The sequence below is a fragment of the Rhineura floridana genome, chromosome 3 (genome assembly GCF_030035675.1).
Source record: "Rhineura floridana isolate rRhiFlo1 chromosome 3, rRhiFlo1.hap2, whole genome shotgun sequence".
NCBI lineage: Eukaryota > Metazoa > Chordata > Lepidosauria > Squamata > Rhineuridae > Rhineura > Rhineura floridana.
The window spans coordinates 112,942,701-112,964,750 of NC_084482.1; the positions used below are offsets into that span (position 1 = coordinate 112,942,701).

Sequence of the window (22,050 nt, forward strand, 5' to 3'; positions counted from 1 at the left end):
GCCGGCAGTTTTAATTCAGCCTCCGTTCACACTCTCTGCAGTTGCAGAGCATCTTGAAATCTTTCCTGCTCATTTATTTCCAGAAGTTGAGCCAGTTGCTAATGGAAATGCATATCTAAATGCAGAACTTTAGACCATTCTAAGGCTTTTGTTTTATTTCTATTCTTGTTCTTCAGATCATCCAGATCGTCTCATATATCTATTTCTTCTCTCTTAGCAATGCCATCTAATTTAGTGTTGTCAGTGGATTTCATCAACACAATCACATTTAGTGGTGGGATGACCTGCTGTTATCTTTGCTGTATCTACCTTTTTGAACTTTAGGAGACTGATTTCTGACACATCACAGGGTCCATTTCTGAAAGTTACATCTGAGCTAAAAATTCTCTCGATATGGGGGAAGAAAGAAACCCTTCAGACAAAAGTCTTTTTATGATGGGGAGACTTCCCAGTCTCTGCTTTAAACAAGAATCTTTGGGTTGTCTCCAACTATATCATACTCAAACTAGATTCACCGAAATCTATATACATAAGTAATTTAAGTCCATTGATTTCAGTGAGTGTTCTCTGAGTATGAATTGATTAGTTATCCCTTGACTTTTAGAACCCACAAAGTTGTGATTAGTTTTTCACTTCTGTGATTGTCAGATCACTTAAGGACAGACAACTTTTCAGCATCTGCCCTCTTGACTCTGAAAAAGACATTCTTTGCCTGAGGAAGAGTATTCCTCATTGCTTAGCAGCAAAGCCATTTGATCAGGACAAGTGCCTTTCTGTGTAACGCTTGGTCCCTGCAAAGCACTGGATCAGGAACAGCATTCTGTCTTTTGCCTCTGCAAATGGCAATTGCATGCCTGAGCCCCTGGGTGCTCCATGGATTAGGGAGCACAAACATTCCAAATTTGCTTTCTCACTGGGTTCTGTTCATTTTTGGTTTTGACTTAAATGCTTTACCTGGAAGGATGAATGGATGTAACTCTCAGTTCTTGTATCATTTATGCAGGTTGTATCAGTCTGTCAAGCTTCTGTACTCCATTGGGATCTTCTTCACTTATGCCCTCCAGTTCTACGTCCCTGCAGAAATCATAATTCCTACGGCCCTTGCCCAGGTCCCTGAACGCTGGGCGTTATGGTGCAATCTGCTGCTGAGGGCATCCCTGGTCTGCGTAACATGTGAGTAAGATCAAAGCAATTGAATGTATTCTTTCCATTTTGCCAAATCATGACTACTCATTTCCCTGCTACCTGGGGAGATGGCTTTTGCTAAGGAGTCTGAAGTGAGTAGTAATGTCAGCTGCTGATGAAAAGTTACTTAGTTTTAAAAACTCTTTGGAAACCTGAAGGGAAACTTGCTGGCATGGATTCCCATGACAAAATTCACCTCTAGAATTTATTTTATTACATTTATACCCCACCTTTCTTTCATCCAGGAACCCAAGGCGGCATACATGTGGTTTCCGGGTGGTCCACCTATAACACTGGTCAGATCCAGGCCTGCTTAGCTTCAGCAAGGGAGTGGCCTTATGTGCCTTTAGACATAGCCTGGTATCAGATTGTGGCTACAGGCTTTGATCTAGAGTTCCTGTAAGTGGAATTGCACTCACGGAATGTTCCTGCTGGAGGAAGGGGCAAGGCGATTTTGATTGTTCCTCCTTCCCTCTGTGACTCCCTGAAAATCTGTTCTGAAATGTTGGAGGATCCTCCGGAGTTGTGTGAGAAGTGGCAAGGGGGGAAGGTGAATCAATGAAAATTTGCCTTTCCTCCATCAGGAGCCTTTGCTAGAGTGCAGTTTCTTCAGTTCAACACTCGAACTAACCCACAGATTTTATTTCTCTAAAACCAGCAGTATTAATTATGTACCTGAATGTGACATCCTTCCCAAAATGGTTGTGAGTATGCACACACTGCAGTGAGATTTGTGTGTCCCAAATGAGCCTTAGTTGAAATCTCAAGAGATTCTTCTTGAATTTATCCTGAAAGACATTGAAAATTATGTATAGCATAATTGTGGAACTGGAAGACAAGCCAGACATCTAAGAAGAGCTTGTTGGGTTAGGCCAGTGGCCCATCTAGTCCAGCATCCTATTCTCACAGTGGCCAGTTACCCATGGGAAGCCCACAAGCAGAACCTGAGTGCAAAGAGCACTTTCCCCTCCTGCAGTTTCCAGCAACTGGTATTTGGAAGCATAGTGCCTCTGACTATGTGGAGGCAGAGCATAGACATCATGGCTAGTAGCAACTGATAGTCTTATCCACCATGAATTTGTCTAATCCTCTTTTAAAGCCATTGAAGTTGGTGGCCATCACAGCTTCTTGTGGGAGTGTGTTTGTGTGCTGTGTGAAGAAGTGCTTTCTTGTGTCTGCCCTGCATCTTCCAACATTCAGCTTCATTGAATGTCCACGAGTTCTAGTTTTGTGAGAGGAGAAAAACTTGTCTCTATCCACTTTCCCCATGCCATGCATAATTTTATAAACTTCTTTCATATTACCTCTTACTCACCTTTTCTCTAAACTAAAAAACTGCAAACGCTGCAAACTTTCCTCATAGGGGAGACACTCCATTCCTTTGATCATTTTGGTTGCCCTTTTCTGAACCTTTTCCAACTCTGCAATATCCTTTTTGAGGTGAGGCAATCAGAACTGTACACGGTATACCACATGTGGCCACACCACAGATTCCTATAACAGCATTATGGTATCAGCAGTTTTATATTCAGTACCTTTCCCAATGATCCCTTAGTATGGAATTTGCCTTTTTCACAGCTGCAGCACACTGGGTTGACATCTTCATCAAGCTATCCACTATAACCCCATGGTCAGTCACCGGCAATTCAGATCTCATGAGATTATATGTGAAATTAAGATTTTTTTTTTTGCTCCAATATGCATAACTTTACACTTGCTTACATTGAACTGCATTTGCCATTTTACCACCCATTCACTTAGTTTGGAGAGGTCCTTTTGGAGCTTGTCGCAATCTCTTTTTATTTTAACAGTTCTGAACAATTTCATATCGGCAAACTTGGCCACCTCACTGCTCATCCCCAACCTTTGTGGGGAAGGAATATAGGACATGAATTAGACATCAAAGGATGGAAATAGATATGGGCCAAATTCCTACTAAGATTGATTTCCACAGATCTAAAAGGGAACTTCCTTAAAACATAGTATCAGTGGTATCTAATAACACCCTATAGACTAAGCAGGATATATTCAACAATGCAGAGCAACTGCTGAAGATACAGAGTTCCACAAGTGGATTTTATTCATACGCTTTGGGAATGCCTGATAATTTAGACTTTCTGGAATACAATTCAGAATATTATTAGTGAAACGATGGAATACTTACTATCTTCAGAGACTAAAATATTACTCCTGGGTTAATTACCATACTTAGTTTTACACCTGGATTTATAGGCAGTGGCAAATTTGCTCACTGCTACAAAAACATGTATAACAAAAAATGGGGGAGGGGAAATGTCCCATTGTCAGAATAGTTTGATAAAATCTGGACTAGCATAATGCGTAAATTAACATATTACAGAAGAGCAAGTAATGAATAGCCAAGCAAGTTTTTAGAGCGATGGTCTCTAATATAGATGTATTGAAATGATAAATATCAGGACAATATTCAATCATACAATTCCTTTGCCTTATCGTAATTAAATAGAATGTGTACAGAGCATGTGCATGTATATACATAAGCAAACACTTTATTTATATATTCTAAGAAATACATGATTTTAAAAAAATGTTTAAAAGCCACTAACAAGCAGTTGTAAGCTTGATGAACTGTCAGTAAGGATTAAGCATTGGATTTGTGTGTCCCAAAAGGCAAACTGAGGTTAAGGGAATATTACGGATTTTAATCTCAGATGATATACTAAAATCAAACTCTAGTTGGGCAGACAAGCCCAAACTCTCACCTTCAAGTTTTAAAAAATTGCTGGATTGCAGTATAGTGTGGATAAGCCAGTTTGAAGGGTAGGCATTTTGTATGATTATTTTGATCGCTGACCTCCTAAACCCATGGCTGTGGAATGCCTGGAATTTGTATTTGAATGCACCTTCTTTACAGCACAGACTACACGTACTTTAGCTAGTGTTATACCTGTCTTCTTTTTCTTGTCTTCTCTATCTTCCTCTTTATATAAACACAATGCAGTTCCTAAGAACATAACATGAGGAGAGCCCTTGTGGATCAGGTCAAAGACCTGCCTAGTCCAGCACCCTGTTCGCACAATGGCCAACCCAGTCTCCATGGGAAGCCTGCAAACAGATCCTGAGCACAATGGTGCTCTCCCCACATGTGATTCTTAACTGCTGGCATAGTGCTGGTAGGGCCAACCTCTGAAGGAAGCCACTATCTGCATCCTGCAATCCTACAGAAGTTCTGCTTTCAACAACATAGGTTGCTACCTTGGGTGTGTTTGATTTTTATGCATATTTAGCATTCATCTGAGCTTTCCTTTGACTTCTCTGTTTCCAGCTTGAGAAGAAGTGAAGGTAACAGCGACTAGTCTTGCTGTTGATCTCCGGCACGCCTCTTCCCTAAATGTATTTCGGAAAGCCTTAAAGACCTGGCTCTTTCAACAGGCCTTCGGGGTATCCGGGGAGGGTTAATTGTTATAATTGTAATGCCTCCTGCCTAGTTTTAATATTGTTGTTGCAGATGTATTGTTTTTATATTGTATCGCTGTATTTTTCAATTGTATCTTAACGATTTTGTTCGTCGCCTAGAGTGGCCATCGGCCAGATAGGCGACAAAGAAATTAAATTTATTATTATTATTATTATTATCACTGGTGCCAACTACCAGAACTGTAGAAGCCTTGTAAATGCTACTTTAGATCCACAATAATTTTATCTTCAACCAATATTGCTTGACAGTGTGTACATACAACACACACACACGGAGTCAATGTAACTACTGCTGAATACAATCCAGAAAACAATATGGATAAAGGCTGCAGGCAACGTTTACTGCTGCCATAGGATATCTTTTTTTTCTTGTCTGGGGTCACTCATGCATGCATGCGCGTGCGCTTGCAAAACCCTTGTTTAACTGCAGCATGGAGGAAGGTTGCTGGGGGAATATAGAGGGGATACTAACAGGACCTTGTCTACAGCTGAGGTCTATAAAACATAGGCAAGTAATTTGTAGAGGTATGGGCTCTCTTTGGTGTAAGCTTATTGCAACACTAGAGAGAGCCCATGCCTCAAGGAATTTTTTTGTCTATGTTTCACAGACCTTAGCTGTAGACAGAGTTGCATTAAGATCTTGAGATCAGTAGTTGTGCCAGTTTCCTCAAGCAAAAGGGGCAGTCGCCTGGAATGTCGTCTTCTTGATTCTTTGCAACCCCACCCATTTGGGAGTCAGCACCATTGAATTCAGTATGACTGACTTCTGGGTAGGCATGGTTAGGATCATGCTGTTAAGGTGAGAATACCATAAAATTCCAAGGCAGAAACTAATGCGTTACCCCAAGGTGCTTCATCTGGAATCACAAATTACAAAAGTTCAAGCTTTTGTGCTAAAACTGAAGCTGCCATTACATTGCAACCAGATCATAAAGAGTGTTTGAAGAGATTTTAGGTTTGCTCTAACAGAGTAACTGGCTTCAAGGCAAAAGTGTTTGGTATTACTATGTATATAGACCAGTGGAACTACGTACCCCACTAATTTTTCCCCGACAGAACAAAATGTCTTTTGGGAAGAGTTAGTTGGAGCTCATTCTTATCTCATGTCTCCACACATGCTTTCCTCATTTCTTGATTTGGTGTTGTAGTGCTGAGCAGGAAACACAATAATGGTTTTGATACCCTGAATCAGATTTGTCAGATCATGCTCATGCCATCAGTGCATTTTTTTGGTTGCTCCCCTTCTGTGGCATCATAGATGGCTGTAGAAGCGAGACAATCGTAGCACCAGCCCTTCTTTGCATCTGTACTGCAAGTTCAGGAGCTTGCGCTTTTGCCTCTCACACTGCTTCTATTTTTAAAAAGGTCTAAGTATAGGTGTCTTCATAAAGACTTATCCCTTCTCTTCAAATTTATTTTTCAGCTTGATCAGTTTCCACTTCTCCATTTCTCCCCTCAAATGACTTATTCTGCCCTCTTTGAAACTGAGCCACAGAAAAGATGTGGTTAGCAAAAAGGGATGTTAAAACTACTTGCTTTGCTCTCTCTCTTTTTAAACTCTTTGAATGAAGCGTAATCTTAAGATAGCTGGTGATTATACTTTAGAGGCCTCTTCAACTGGGGGGGTGCAAAGTTTAACATCTTGAAAAGTAAACCATTCACTAGTCCTCATCACTGTGGAAACAAGAGCACTCCCTGACCCAAACTAGAGAAGGGTTGGAAATCTCTCTCCCCATCCCTGATCAAAGAGATCTGGTGGATGTTCCATTGCCTAACTTGATTCCTAAGAAAATCAAGGGGAGCAAGCCTAGACTTGAGCAGCAGGAAGGCTGGGATTCAAGTTTTGTCCTGAGTTGTGTTGGCGTGGCAGGTGGCAGGATGATAACGAGAAAGGTATAGATAATTGGGCTCTGCATTCTAGTCCAGAGATCCTGATTTCTAGATCTATGGTGCCTTATACTGCTCTCTTCTCCTATCATGGACTCCCTATTTCTTACAAAAAAGGAAGCCTCCTAAATCTAGCTCTTAAAAATTAGCATAAACTATATGCACATCTGGTTTGCATAGCTTATTTTTCTGCTCATACTTGGGTGTCCCAGGTGGACTGGAGACACAATTTTGAATATAACACCCACAGCCTCACGTATGATTTGGGAAATGATTTCTTAGGCTACACTCCTTGTTTATCTGAGAGTAAGTTCCCACTGAACTTACTCCCTGTGGAAGACTGCTGTGCTATCAGCCTTGGTCAGAAAACCATCAAGAGGGTCAATGGAGATTCTGCAGCTAAGTAAGATGAGCTCAAGTGAATCCAAAGCAAAACTGAAGTGCCTAGAAGAGGCCAAGGATTTAAGTGGATGGGTTTTGGCAGTGACTATAAATGATCCCCCCAGATTTGGTGCTAATAGTGTTGAGAGATAGTCTTGTGCCTGCCGGAAAGGTACTAAAGGGAAGAACACATTCCTTTCTAGCACATATCCCTGATGGGTTTTGTACCGGCAGAAGCAAGAAAGCAGAAGCTTACTAGGCTCTCGGCAAGGATAAAAGCAGTTAAGTGGGTTGCATGAATATTAACTGAAATGATCTCATGGCCTCAAAGCAAGTCTGCGTCACTGCTTGGGTGTCTAAAGAGGCTATAATTTTGGGTTTTGAAGTGCGAAGCAAAAGGAAAGAGAGGGCTAGTTTAAAAGCCCTTTGAATTGATATCTATGGAAAGCATAACAGTTGCCGCCCTGAGGGCTGAGGAGCTGCAGCTGGGTAATTTGGGTTTGTTGCCTATCTGTTTTTATTTTTTAGTGGGCGTTAAAATCCTGTTTGCTGCGAGATGTGACAATTGGCTGAGTCATAAAGGGGCTTGTGATGCTGTGTTTTGACAGGCAGTTAATCTGCTGGTCCAGCTGAGCACTCACTCATGGGGGGGTTGTGTCTTTAGGGGACAGAGGAAGGCAGAGATGAAAGAGAACATTAGCCTGCTTCCTCTTGGCATAAGTATGCTCCTTGTCTGTACCCATATTCATAGGCTTTCCCCTTTGGAGGCTCTTTGTGCAGCCTGATCCTGTGCAGGCATATTTAAGAATAAGCCCTGTTTTGTCCAATGGGACTTACTCCCAAGTAAGTGTATGTAGGATTGCAGCCCAAATCTCTCAATAGTTAACAATAGAAAAATTGTGAGCCCACGTTTCAGTCTTGCTCAAAACCCGCTTAAGTCAAAATAAGTGTTTGCTTAGAATGCTGTAAGGTGTAGTGGGAACGATAAGGCAATTTGCAAGGTTCTATACAAATTTCTCGTCAAGCGTTTCCAGGCTAGGCTGTCTCTTCAATGCTGTGCTCTTAACACCATCTTGATATGAAGAAAAAGTAGATTCTCATCACAACCATTCCCCACCTTGGTTTTTTCTTGGACGCCTCTTTGGTAGATACACGCATGGATAATATTGAGAAACAGCCAGGCACCTTGTGCTGTGGTACCAGGACAAAGGAGTTCAGTGGAAGTCGCTCATTTCCTTCCTCCCTCCCCCAACACACTGCTCAAACAGCTACCCCTTTAATAATTATGAAAAAGGCACCTTCTGTTGCTCAGACACACGTTACCAAATGCTTCCAAGCTACGCAGGAAGTGGATTGGACAGTGAAAGACCAACCCAAATGGTGTTTGACAAATTTGTAGGGGAGTCCCGTGTCTCAGAGAGGAGGTCAGGTCTCCTGCTACCCTGGTGCATTCACTATAGCAGAGCAATTTCCCTGCTTTTTAAAGTTTGATAGAAATATCTGCGGGCTATAGGCATGTTCTTAAACTGCAAGGTTTTTTTTCCTATTAGTGAATTTCCCTGCTTTTTAATCTGGGAGGTAAGAAATAGAATCCTGTCCAAGTTTGCTTGAGAATGGATTGATAATTTGCATGCTTACTGAGTTCAGTGGGATTTACTCCCCTGCAATCATGTTTAGGATAGGTGAAACTGACCTCAGGGGATGGGGAGGGGAAGAGGAGGAGGGAGGGGAAGAAGAGCAGAGGTGAGGAGGGGGAGGGGAGCAGGCAGGAGGGGGAGGGGAGCAGGCAGGAGGGGGAGGGGAGGAGGACAGGTTTGATCATTTGCATGTTTATTGAGTTCAGTGGGATTTACTCCTGTGCAGTCATGTTTAGGATAGGTGAAACTGACCACAGGGGATGGGGAGGGGAGGAAGGGGAGGAAATGCAGAGGGGAGGACTGGGATGGGAGCAGGCAGGAGGGGGAGGGAGGAGAAGGACAGGTTTGATCATTTGTTTATTGAATTCAGTGTGATTTACTCCCGTGCAATCATGCTACGGATAGGTAAAAGTGACGGGGGGGGAGGGAGGGAGGGCTGGAGTAGGCAGGGGAGGAGAAAGAAGGAAGAGGGAAGGGGAGGAGAAAGGGAGAGGAGAGGGGAAGGAGGGGAAAAGCAGGTCTGATCATTTGCATGTTTGAGTTCAATGGGAGTTACTCCTATGCTATCATGGTTAGGATAGGAAAAACTGACCGTGGGGGAGGAGGAGGGAGAGGGGGAAGGGGAAGGAGGGGATTGGAAGGGTAGGGGTAGGGGATAGGAGGGAGGAGAAGGGAGGGTGGCTTGGATCATTTGCATACTTTTTGAGTTCAATGGGATTTATTTCTTTGCAATCATGTTTGAAAATGGAAATGGACTGCCTTCAAGTCAATCCTGACTTATGTTGACCCTATGAATACGTTTTCATGGTAAACGGTATTCGGAGGTGGTTTTACCATAGCCTTCCTCTGAGTCTTAGAGGCAGTGACTGGCCCAAGGTCATCCAGTGTGCTTCATGGCTGTGTGGGGATTCGAATCCTGGTCTCCCAGGTCATAGTCAAACACTGACTTGGGGGAGGAGCACGGAGGGGAGGAGATTGGGTGGGTGGGCAGTGGGGAAGCCCCTTTCCTTTCCAAAAGGAAAACATTGTGAACAGTATCACTGTTTTTCAGCCTTTCCCCCACCTTTTTCATAGAATCATAGAGTTGGAAAGGGCCTTGTAGGCCATCGAGCCCAACCCCCTGCTCACAGCAGGAAATCCACAGCTAGAGCATCTCCCACAGATAGCTGTCCAGCCTCTGCTTGAAGACATCCAGCGAAGGGTATCCCACCACCTCCCTAGGCAGTCGGTTCCATTGCCGAACCGCCCTTACTGTCAAGAAGTTCATTCTAATATCCAATCTGAATCTACGCTCCTGCAACTTAAAACCATTAGACCTAGTCCTACCCTCTGGGGCAGCAGTGAACAAATCTGTACCCTCCTCTATGTGACAGCCCCTCAGGTACTCAAAGAGTGCAATCATGTCACCCCTCAGCCTTCTCTTCACCAGACTGAACATGCCAAGTTCTTTCAACCTTTCCTCATAAGACTTGTTCTCCATACCGGCTATCATCCTCGTCGCCCTCTTCTGAACCCGCTCCAACTTGTCTATATCTTTCTTAAAATGAGGCGTCCAGAACTGAACGCAGTATTCCAGATGATGCCTGACCAATGCATAATATAGTGGGACTATTACTTCCCTCGACCTGGAAACTATAGCTCTGTTTATGCAGCCCAAAACCGCGTTTGCCTTTTTTGCCGCAGCATCACACTGCTGGGTCATGTTCAACTTACGATCCACTACAATTCCAAGGTCCTTCTCACATGCACTACTGCTAAGCCAGGTATTTCCCATCCTGTACCCGTGCATTTTGTTTTTGTGGCCTAAATGCAGAATCCTGCATTTGTCTTTATTGACTGTCATTTTATTAATTTCAGCCCAATTTTCTAGTCTATCCAGGTCCCTTTGGATTTTATTCCTGTCTTCCATTGTGTTAGCTATCCCTCCCAGTTTCATATCATCCACAAACTTCATAAGGCTTCCCTCCACCCCATCGTCTAAGTCATTGATAAAAATGTTGAAGAGTATCGGCCCCAGGACAGAACCCTGTGGCACTCCACTCGAGACCTCCTTCCAGTCCGAAGCAGAGCCACCGACGACCACTCTTTGAGTACGGTTTTCCAACCAGTTGTGAATCCACCTGACAGTATTTCCATGTAGTCCGCATTTGACTAGTTTGCTAATCAAAAGGTCGTGGGGGACTTTGTCAAACGCCTTGCTGAAATCTAGATAGATGACATCTACAGCATTTCCACCATCTACTAAGCTAGTGACCCGATCAAAAAAGGAGATGAGATTAGTTTGACAGGATTTTTTCTTGACAAACCCATGCTGGCTCCTTCTAATCACAGCATTGTCATCTAGATAGTTGCCAATGGACTCTTTTATTATCCGTTCTAATATCTTTCCCGGTATTGAAGTCAGACTGACCGGCCTGTAATTCCCTGGATCTTCTTTTTTACCCTTTTTAAAGAGCGGGACGACGTTTGCCTGTCTCCAGTCCTCCGGCACCTCTCACGTTCTCCAGGATTTCTCAAAGATGATGGCAAGAGGTTCCGAGAGTACATCAGCAAGTTCCTTCAATACTCTGGGATCCAGTTCATCAGGCCCTGGAGATTTGAACTCATTTAGGTTAACTAGGTATTTCCTGACTATCTCCTTATCAATCTTGAACTGCAGTCCCGATCCCTTACTGAGATTGCTACAGATGCAAGGTTGCACACTGTTCCCTTTTTGGGAGAAAACGGAGGCAAAATAGGTGTTGAGCAGTTCTGCTTTTTCCTCGTTATCTGTCAATATTTTGCCATCCTCATTGAGCAGCAGTCCCACCGTTTGTTTGGTCTTTCTCTTGTTTCAAACATATCTGAAAAACCCCTTTTTGTTGTTCCTCGCTTCCCTCGCTAGCCTCAGCTCATTCTGAGTTTTAGCTTTCCTTACGCTATTCCTGCAAGCCCGAGCCACTCGTCGGTACTCTTCCTTCGTGATGCGTCCTTCCTTCCATTCTTTATACATGCTCTTTTTTACTTTTATCTCCTCCACCAGTCTTCCGTGTAGCCACATTGGCTTTTTCCGATGTCTTCCATTTTTCTTCCTCTTTGGAATTGTTTGCGATTGTGCTTTTTGTAATACGTTCTTCATGAACTCCCACGCTTCTTGGGCTCCTTTTTTCTTTAGTCTATCTAGCCACGGGATCCTACCCATCATTTCCCTGAGCTTGCTAAAATTGGCTTTCCTGAAATCCAAGGTCCATGTTTGACTATATTCTTCTTTGGCTTTCCCCAGAATCCCGAATTCCAGCATTACGTGGTCACTTTCCCCCAAGGTACCGACCGCTTTAATTCCCGTGACCAATTCGTCCGCGTTAGTTAAGATCAGGTCCAGGATTGCCGATCCCCTTGTTCCTTCTTCTACTTTTTGAAAGAGGAAATTATCAGCAAGGCCCATCAGGAATTTGTTGGAGGCTTTGTGCTTCGCAGAGTTTGTCTCCCAGCAGATATCCGGGTAGTTGAAGTCCCCCATCACTGCTACTTCTTGCCTCCTTGAGATTTCAGAGATTTGTTTGAGAAAGGCCTCGTCTACCACCTCTTCTTGGCCAGGGGGTCTGTAGTAGACACCTACTACCATGTCGGTTTTATTTGTTTCTCCATTTATTTTTACCCAAATGGTCTCTATCGGACCACTTTGTTCGCTCTCTTGGATTTCCATAGAGGTGTATTTGTCTTTGATGTATAACGCTACTCCCCCTCCTTTTCTGTTGCTTCTATTCTTTCTGTAGAGTTTATATCCTTGAATGGCTATATTCCAATCATGGGAGTCATCCCACCAAGTTATCCCTATGAAGTCATATTTGCCTTGATGCACTAAGACTTCAAGCTCCCCTTGCTTGTTTCCCAAGCTCTGCGCGTTGGTATATAGACACCAGAAGTCTCTTTTGTCCCGATTGGATTCCTCCGTTAATATACCGTGAGCTTTGCCGTGCATCCCTTTCTCTCTCCCAGTTTCTCCTGTACCCTTCAAATCGCTGCGTTTACAACCTGCTGTCTTTGGATCGGTCTTTAAGCTATCATCTCCATCCCCCAGAGGCTTTAGTTTAAAGCCCTCTTGATGAGTTTTGCCATACTTCTGCCAAAGAGATTCTTCCCAGTCCTCATGAGGTGCAGCCCATCTCTTGCCAACAGTCCCCCCTCCAAGAAGCTTAGACCATGGTCCCAGAATTCAAACCTCTCCCGTCGACACCATCTGCGTAACCAGTCATTGACCTGCAGTATCTTCCTTTCCCTTTGTAGTCCTCCACCCTTCACGGGAAGAATTGACGAGAAGACCACCTGCACCCCCAAATGCTTGACCTTCCTACCCAGAGCCTCATAGTCCAAGGTGATCTGTTCCAAGGTGTTTCTGGCCGTGTCATTCATGCCCACATGGATGAGGAGAAAGGGATACCTATCTTGTTTCCCAATGAGCCTCGGCAGGTTGTCAGTGACGTCCCGGATGTGCGCCCCAGGGAGACAACAGACTTCTCAATTCATTTTGTCCGGCTGGCATACCGGTGCCTCTACCCCCCCCTGAGCAATGAGTCTCCAACCACCAGCACCCTCCTCTTTTTGCCACGAGCAGTGGTTGCATCAGCTTCCTTCTTCCGAGGTGTGGAGTCTTCCTTTGCAGTCAGTGTCTCTTGATGCAGGTGAGTTTGTTGAGGCTCTTCAGAGGTGCTGTCTGCCAAGAGACACTGAAAGCGATTTGTTAGTTGTATCAGTTCTGAATCCCTCCTGTTTTTCCTTGCCCTTACAGTGACAGTCCTCCATGGGGATTTGTAGATGTTGCAGTCCTGTTCTTCCTTGTCACTTTCTTCCTGTACTTTGTGTCGCTCCCTTAATTCCTCTTGTGTTCTATCGAGGAAGTCCTCATCTTCTCTGATAAGTCGCAGGGTGTCTATGCATTGCTGCAGCCCCCTAACCTTTTCTTCTAGGAGCGCCACCAATCTGCACTTGCTGCAAGTGTAATTGCGTCTGGTTTCCGTTAAGAAGATGAACATAGCACACACGTTGGAGGTGACAACAACTGCTTGATCCGCCTCCATTTTATGTTTGTTGTTTCCTATTTCGGTTGTCAGTGGTAGTCTTGATGTTTCTCTTGTGAGTGCCAGGAGTTAGTTGAATGGATTTTGGTTTGGGTGTTTTTGGTTTTTGGTTTTATTTAAATCTCTCGGGTCTTTCAGGGTCAGGAATTCTGAATCCTTTTTCCCTCGCAGAGAGTGCCGCCGAGCCTGATGGGAAGAAAGTATGCAGATGAGCTGCTTACCTCACCAGAGCTTCGCCTCCTCTGTCCCTTCTCCCTCGCAGAGAGCGCCGCCGAGCCTGATGGGAAGAAAGTATGCAGATGAGCTGCTTACCTCACCAGAGCTCCACCTTCTCTCTTGGTCAGCTGCCTCCCAAGTCTCTCAGGTCTTTCAGGGTCAGGAATCCTGAGTCCCTTCTCCTTCGCAGAGAGCGCTGCCGAGCCTGATGGGAAGAAAGTATGCAGATGAGCTGCCTCCCACTTTTTATTCTACAGCAGGCACATGTAGCCTCCCACCCAAATTTAAACCAAAGCTGTCCCTGGCCACATCCACACCAGGCCTTTATTTCACTTTGGACAGTCATGGCTTCTCTCAAAGAATCCTGGGAAGTGTAGTTAGTGAAGGGTGCTGAAAGTTGCTAGGAGATGCCCTGTTCCCCTCACAGACTTCAATCAGAGTGGCTGACTGTTAAGCCAGTCTGGGCACTGAAGCTCTCTCAGTGGAACAGGAGTCTCCTCTCAACACCCTTCACAAACTACACGTCCCAGGATTCTCTGAGGGAAGCTATGACTGTCTCAAGTGAAATCAAAGTCTGGTGTGGGTGTGGCCTCCTGAATAGGCAAGCCCAGCAGCTGTGAGTCTGGCTTTTAGAACACCGACAGTTGGTTCTGAGCAAGCCCAGGCTTATCATTGGGTCCCAGCCAAAATTTCTTAAATTAATTAAAAATCAGCCAGGCATTTTTTTTAACTTTTAAACTGCAGAAGATGAAGGTCAGAGTATGGGGCAAGTTCAGTAATAGGATTACAGGTACTCTGTAAACATGGCTGATTTTTAATGAAGTTCAACAGATTATGAGAACTCTGACAGAAAAAAGTCCAAAAGGGCTCTGGGTTTTTTTCTCTCTCTTTTTACACTTTGACCTCTCAATTCTCTCTGACTGTTTTGTGTATCACTATGAAAATTTAGAAGGTTGTTAAGCAGGCTTTTCTGAGTTCAGGACTGTAAGTTTTGTAAGGTTATGTTTTGAAATGAGCTTATGGGAAGCATTAGAATGGCATGGGAGGTATTTTCAATTTAACATTGTGGAATGTGAAAAATCCCCGCTGGCTATAACAGCCTTTCCCGACCAGTGTGCCTCCAGATGTTGTTGGACCACAATTCCCATCAGCCTCAGCCAGCATTGCCAATGGTCAGGAAAGATGGGAGCTGTGGTCCAACGACATCTGGATACACACTGGTTGGGAAAGCCACTCTTGTGGCTGTATAATAAAGAAGCTGAGCTCTTCATACCAAAAGGAAAAATGCACTGTGGCTTACCTTCTTCTCTGTTTTGTCCTGCTCTGTCCTAGTCTCCCGGACTTATGGAGAGAGTTCTTCTCGCTGATAATATGAAGCCTATAAAAATTCCAAAAGCAACACCCTACTTTTAAAAACCTACAGGCACCAATAAGCAGGATTTTCTTCAGGAAATAAACCAATTTCCTCTGCACTCTGGTCATTGCAATTCTGCTTTTTGAAGTGCCCTACTTTCTTTGCTGACAAAAGCCTGCTTTATTATGGAAAAATCTTCTTTTGCCATCTCCTTTTATTGGGAGCAATCTATGCCTTAGATTACGAAAGATGCATCGGGCAGCAGAATGTTCCCCAGGTTACAGCTCTCTTCCTAAATATTTATTTATTAAATTTATATAAAACATGTTTAAAACAATCACACTCACAGAAATAGCTTCAGGGCAACCAGGAACAGAAACCTTCAGCCACTGAATGCCTGGGTGAACAGGAATTTTTTTAAAATTTTCCCTGAACGTTGTGGAAGAGGGGGACAGATGCCTTCCACCAGGGAGGCCATTCCACAAACAGGGAACTGCCACAGAGAATGCCCTGTCACAGGTTAGTGCCAACTGGATGTCAAGTATATTGAGTATCTAGCTAGGGCATCTGAAGGCAATGGCATAAAAAGGAGAAATGCATTTTTTTTTAAAAAAGCGATGTGTTGCTGCCTACTTTATACATCAGTCTTTGGTAGAATTTGCAGGGGGGGCTTTGATAAAATTGGTAGAAAAAGAAATGTCTGGGGAAAAGACTAGTGCCTTTAAGGTGTGGGCTATTACTTATATGCATATCTCTGACTTAATTCTCTGCTGCATTGTGTACTCAGACCATCAGTTTCAAGGCTTAATTTCTGGATACCATATCTTGGCAATTAAAACTGTGTACAACATGTTTTGGCCAACTTTCAACCATAGCTTGGTTTGAAGCAATTAAGTATAGTTTCATATTACTGTACATACAAGTATACAAGCTACGGTTAAGTGCTGAATCCTGGCTTGTTTTGCTGCTTGTTCATGAGGCAGAGCAAAGCATCAGGAATGTATTTAATAAGCCAGGGTTTTTGGTTGAGTGTTTGAAGCGAATGCAGCCTCTGTCTTTTGTGGTTAACATTTTTTCTGTGTGTCAGCATGCCCCACTTAGCCCTCCTATTAATGAGCGTAAGCCCGGCAATACAAATAGGTTTTTCTCGTTTTGTTAAACCTCACTTATATGTGCACAGTTCATCTGCTGAGGTTTTGCCATCAGTTTGCAAAGCTGTGTTTCTTGGTGCTCTGCCACTTGAATCCAGGGGACAAAATCTAAAAACATCATCTTGTTTTCCACTGTCACTGAGCCCCCTTCAGTAATTTTGCTGTGGCTAATTAATATTTGTTCCCACTGCTGCTAACAGTTATTTGCAAAGTTTTCTTACCACAATTGCTCTCTTGTGACTCTATATGTTTAAATGTGCTGGCTCGCACATCTGTTCTCTTTAGTTTATTCAAACTGTGGAAATCGACAGTATCAAATCTGTCTAGATTTCACAGAATTCAAGCTGTAATATAAGAAAGTACAATGAAAGAAATAAAAGAAGCAATAAAAATACAATTAAAATCAGTATGAATATTTAATGTGGACATGCTAAGCTTGCAGACCACTGGTGGTCCACACATCACAGTTTGGGAACCCCTGGTCTAAGGCATATGAAAACCTTATCTAAACTTAACCTTCCCTGAGTGGTTTGTCTTAAGCAAACTTTAAAAAGAAAAGCTCTGGAGGTCTTCTCGGGAAGAGGCATGCTGGTGTTGGTAGCAAGTTTTAAAAACCTGTTTTTGAAAGGGGGGGAGAGAGAGGAAGAAAAGATGTCCCTGTGGCAAGTCCCTTCCCCCTCTTTCCAAAATGGCACAAAGCAATTCATGCTGCCCACCCGAGCTCCCTTCATCCCATTTTTGGTCCATCCTCCCCAAAAAGCACACCCTACTCCATTCCTTCTATAATGGCTCAATTCTGTGTTCCTTGATCAGGTTAACAATGGGAAAGACCCTGTATAGAATTGAGAGCTTTTATTTGTGCATCAGCATGTTTTATGGTTGACCAGCTATGGAGGCTGTGTCCACGTTCCTCTAGACATCCGGCTGATTTTAATTGTAGAGACCTGAAATCAAAATGGGGGAGCAGGGTGGCACTTTATTTCACAAGATGAATGGAAGTGACAAGTCAATGCCAACAGTGGCTCAATTTGTGGGCAGGTCACAATTACTTCAATTTTCACATGGTTTCTTGTTGAGTGTATCTGATTAATCAAACAGCAAGGCCACAAGCATCCCATTCTGGTATCACAAGCAGCATTTCCTGTTACATTGTTTTTTAAATTTTAGCTTTTTTTCCTCCACACAATGGTGCCAAGCTAAAGTCCATAAAATACCCAGAGTAACAAATCAAGAGTTCAAATACAAAAACAATAAGCATCTTTCTACTGAAACAGGGCCGTATTGAAATGAGGAATTTGTTCAACAGAAATGAGGACACATCACCAGGATAATTTGGGTTATTTGCTACATACTCTGGATTGGTTCTCATGGTGTCACTCAGCTTATTGTAAGATTTCTATTAGCAGAATGGGGAGGGAAACAATTTTTGGTGATTCCTCCTCCTCCTCCAGCTCCCTCAGATCTCCTAAATCTGTTCCAGAGAGTTGGGGAACCCTCCAGAGCAGGGGATGGGAGATAGCAGAAAATGGCTTTCCTCTGCTGATTTGATGGAAACCTTGCCGAGTGATACCATTCCACACAATCCATTATCTATATCACTCCTCGATACAGATCCATTGAAATCAATGGATACTTTCCCTAAACTGGCTCGTCTTGGTTGCCTGTTGCTCTGTTCCCTCATCTGTCCTGCTGCTTTGAATGGCTGAATGACTGGGATGCTTCCCACATTTTTCCTTTCAGCCTCTGGATTCTAAGCAAGGAAGACTTTGCCATAGCTCTGAACGTGTAAAGAACTACTTTTAAAGCTTGCATTTGCTGGGCACCCTGCAGTGTCTGCATTGGTCCCAAATAAGTAAGTGCAGATGACTTCCTTATGGCACCATGTGTAGAACAAGCACATGCTGCTGCTTCCTTCTGACATGGAGAACGAGAGTCCTTACTAGTCTGCAGCACCAGAAAGAGGTTTGTTCTAGATCGGTGAGTGGGTGGAAAATATTGTCTGCCCTGTGTGAAGTTTGCCAAAAGAAAGGGTGTCCGATTGCTTCACTTGATGTCCCTGAAGGAGAAAGGAGCCTGTTCTTTCTTGATTAGGAAGCTGGGAAGAGGGAACTCCTTTGAATATGGAGGAAAGCCCCCATTATCTATATAGATATGGTACAATTCGCTTGGACAGGGACCTTGGCTAACGTGCATATCAACCTGCCTTCCTTGCCTAGAAACCTGTGTGTCTTGATGGCGGCTTATGAAGTTGGTGGTGGTCCAGGTTGACGCTTGACATGCTCCCGTGATGTGTCACCTCTGTGAACTCTTGAGTTTTCCTTAGACATGACCAAACAACGTCTGAGTCATTGGAGCGTCTGCCCTTTTCTCCCCGGCCCCCTCAGCCTGTCTCTGCCTCTCTGTCAGTAGAGAAGAGGAAAGTGTGTTCTCTCTGGCTTCTGCGTGTGTTTGCTTTGCTGCTATCTTAACTGTTTATCTCCAGAGTTTTGTGCCATATTAGTATTGATACGGAAAACTGCTATCTGTCTACTTTCATGTAGGTACAGTCTGTGTAGTTGTATGAGGTCCTAGGCAGAGCAGACTCTAGGCATTGCGAAACTCATCCCTTTCTGACCATGGGGAGGTAAGAGCAGTGTCCTTTTGACTCAGAAAGCCATTAAAAGATTTCCCCCCCCAAAAGCAGCAACATTTTTCTTGGTTTCTAGCTGAAGTTATTTAGACAGGAAGAACAAGCGCTGGTCCCTCTAAGCATGCCCACCTTCTCTTTTTCGCACATTAGAAATCAGACAGTTAGAAAGCTGGGTTAAGGAATTTTATTTTAAGGAAATGCCTTGAAGTCCAGAAAAGTGCCTCTGTTATCATATTACCCCTGATGTATGCATATCAGATCTAATTTTTAGACTGCTGCCATCAAAAGAAAGGCAACTTTTCAAACTAGTTCCTCCCCAAGTGTGTGTCCCCTCAGCCCATCAGCACTTCTTCCACAGACTGACTGAGCAGGACTCTTTGCCGTCTTATGGGGGGGGGACTGTGTTGCATGGAAAAATATCTCTGGTTATACTGAGAGCCTTGATTGGTCTAGATTCCACCTATGAGTTTACTACCTGATGTCTTTCCTTCTTTTTTCCTTCTTTTTCAACTTGGAAATTTCCCTGATGCTTCCTTCCTTGCTGTATTCTATTCCACATAGCTGTGTTGGTAGCTTGCATCAGGCATTCACATCAAGGCACCATTCTCTAGGCTATTTTATTGAAACAGGTAAATGACAGTCGGCCCAGCCTAATCTTAAAACACAAAAACAGTCCAAACATTCAATTAAATTCAGTGCATAAAAGCAGCAAACAGATAAGCCCTCAGAGCCCATTTAAACATTTGTCAGGATGCCTACTATACCTGATTGCCTAGTTGTTCAGTACAACACCTCAGTTTCTCCACACACATACACACACACACTTTTTGCCCTGAACTCCAGTATAATTGAACTTCAAGTGAACTTCTTGCTATGCCTTTTTTGTCACTTTTTTAAAAAATCCATTGCCTCATAGCCTAACCTACCTTACAGGGTTGTTGTGAAGATAAAATGGGAAGGAGAACCACATATGCTCCCTTAAGCTTCTTAGAGGAAAGGCAGGATATGAAGGGAATAATAAATAAACTATCCATGCACGAATCCATGTACCATGTCTCTAGAGTCAGGTACTATTGACTGTCACCACGCAATAACCATCAGTTGCTTCAGAGATCTTGTAAAGACTTCTCTTTTTGTGCAGGCTTTCCCTGACCTAAGATTGGGCCTTGATTTATGTGTATGGATCTCCTGAATCTCTGTTGTTGTTTTTATGTTTTATTGGTTTTAGGTTGTATTTTGTTTTTAATAGACACGGTTTTTATATCATACATAATGCACACCACTTAGATTTTTAAAATATTAAGGTTTAGAAGTGCTATTAAATAAATAGGAGCTGCTCAAACGATTGTGCTGAGGGTTATAGTGCTTTGTCTGTTAGGCAACATGAGCTGTGCTGCTGATTCTGATACCTTAAATTGGGACAGGCTGGTATCTGCTGCTGACTGGGGTCAAGACCCAGGGGGCTGGTTGGAGCTGAGGAAAAAGCCAAGCTGACTTCACCGGTGGTTCAGTAGTGGGAAGAGGTCCAGTTAGTCTATAGTGGCGTCTTTCCCAGGCTTGTCTCCCTCTTAACTGCTCTTATGAGTCTCATGAAATCTGCTCCTTTCCTCACTCAGCCAAGGAGTGACCACATTGCGCAAGCTTTGGGAATTTATAGTTCTGGCAGGGGAACAGTGGCAGCACTGGGGGACTTGAGAAGACCTGCCCTGGGAGTGAGTACTTGAGCATCTGGGTGCTGCCTTGCTCGCTCCTCAGGATTGCTGTCGCTAAAGACAGCTGAGGTCCCTGATAAGTGCTGCAAGGACTGGGACCCCCTGCCTGACCCTGAATCCAAAGAAAGGCTGCAGTCAATCTTGCAGCCTCTTGCATCAGCTCCTGGCTGGGTCAGGGAGGCATAAAAACCCGGCTGCCCTTGGACTGTGGGTCTGCCTCTGGTGGGGTTGCCACCAAAGGGGAGACACCAAAGGGACTGTCCCTTGGGAATTCTCTTAGGGAATCCTGAGGGCGAGGGCGTTACTCTTATTTTTAAAAAACCAATCTAGAGGAGATTGATAGTGAGGAGGGTGTACGGTGCATGTGTAGTAGCTGTGTAGGGTGAGAGCCTGTGCAGTGAACTGAATGATAGGAGAAAGTCACCAGATGCCTTCAGAGTAAGGGTCTGCAACTGGCAGAAGGCTGGCCCTCCCTGGGCATGAGATGGGGGGTTGTAGATGTGCCCCGCATGAAAGATATTGAGTGGGTCTGGCTGTTCCCAATTCTCTCAGTAGCTTACTGGAATAACTGGTTCAGGTAGGTTTTGTTGATGGGCTCTTAATGTGTCCATATCAGATGTTTAAGAGGGGTTTTAGTAAGGAGGGACATGAGTGATGCCACCCCAGTCTCAGAGATCATGGATAGAGGGAGTTATAACCATGGAGGAGGAGCCCAGAACGATGGTGATTTCATTGTCCATACTGAGGCTGCCTCTAGTGTTCCGGCTTGGGACTTCATGGCCTCCATGATGTCTATGGGGCTGTCTGAAGTTGTCACTGGGCTGAGGTATAGGGCAGGGCACACCCTCAACTTGGTTTTTGCTCCAGATGGAGGAAGTGGTGTTCTGGAGATGGGGGTGGATGTCACCCCGTTGTCATGGTCAGACCACTTCCTGGTGAAGTTTAGACTTACGGCTCCAATTCTCCCCTGCAGGGATGGTGGACAGATTAAGATGATCCACTCCCGGAGACTAATGGAATCCACTGGATTCCTGAATGCCCTGGTGGAGTTCCCAGTAAATAGAGCAAGTGAGTCTGTTGAAGCTCTTTTCACACTGTGGAACAGCAAGGCACATTGAGCTCTTAACACGGTTGTCCCCGAGTGCCTTCTCGGGCATTGTGGAGCCCAGTTTGCACCTTGGTACACCAGTGAACTAAGGGTAATGAATCAGGCTGAATGCTGGCTAAAGCACAAGTGGTGAAAGATGTACTGTGAGGCTGATCAAGCGCAAGGAAAACATCACAACCGTCCCTACTGTGTGGTGGTGAGAGTGGCAAAGAAAGCCCACTTCTCTGCCACCATCACATCCTCAAGTAGCCGTCCAGTACAGCTTTTCCATATTGTC

General features: G+C 44.1%; 1 protein-coding gene across 4 annotated transcripts in view; it reads left to right on the forward strand.

Annotated features, from left to right (window-relative positions):
* Positions 1 to 22,050, forward strand: part of LOC133380333 (proton-coupled amino acid transporter 1-like) — an 88,917-nt gene that overhangs the window by 54,159 nt on the left and 12,708 nt on the right. For 3 of the 4 annotated variants that reach the window (XM_061617421.1, XM_061617422.1, XM_061617420.1), the window contains one exon: positions 1,004 to 1,173. In XM_061617421.1, the coding sequence (XP_061473405.1) occupies positions 1,004 to 1,173 (170 nt within the window). Of the gene's footprint in view, positions 1 to 1,003; positions 1,174 to 4,489; positions 4,566 to 22,050 lie in introns of those variants that run through there. The other variant, XM_061617423.1, reaches the window with a different exon arrangement.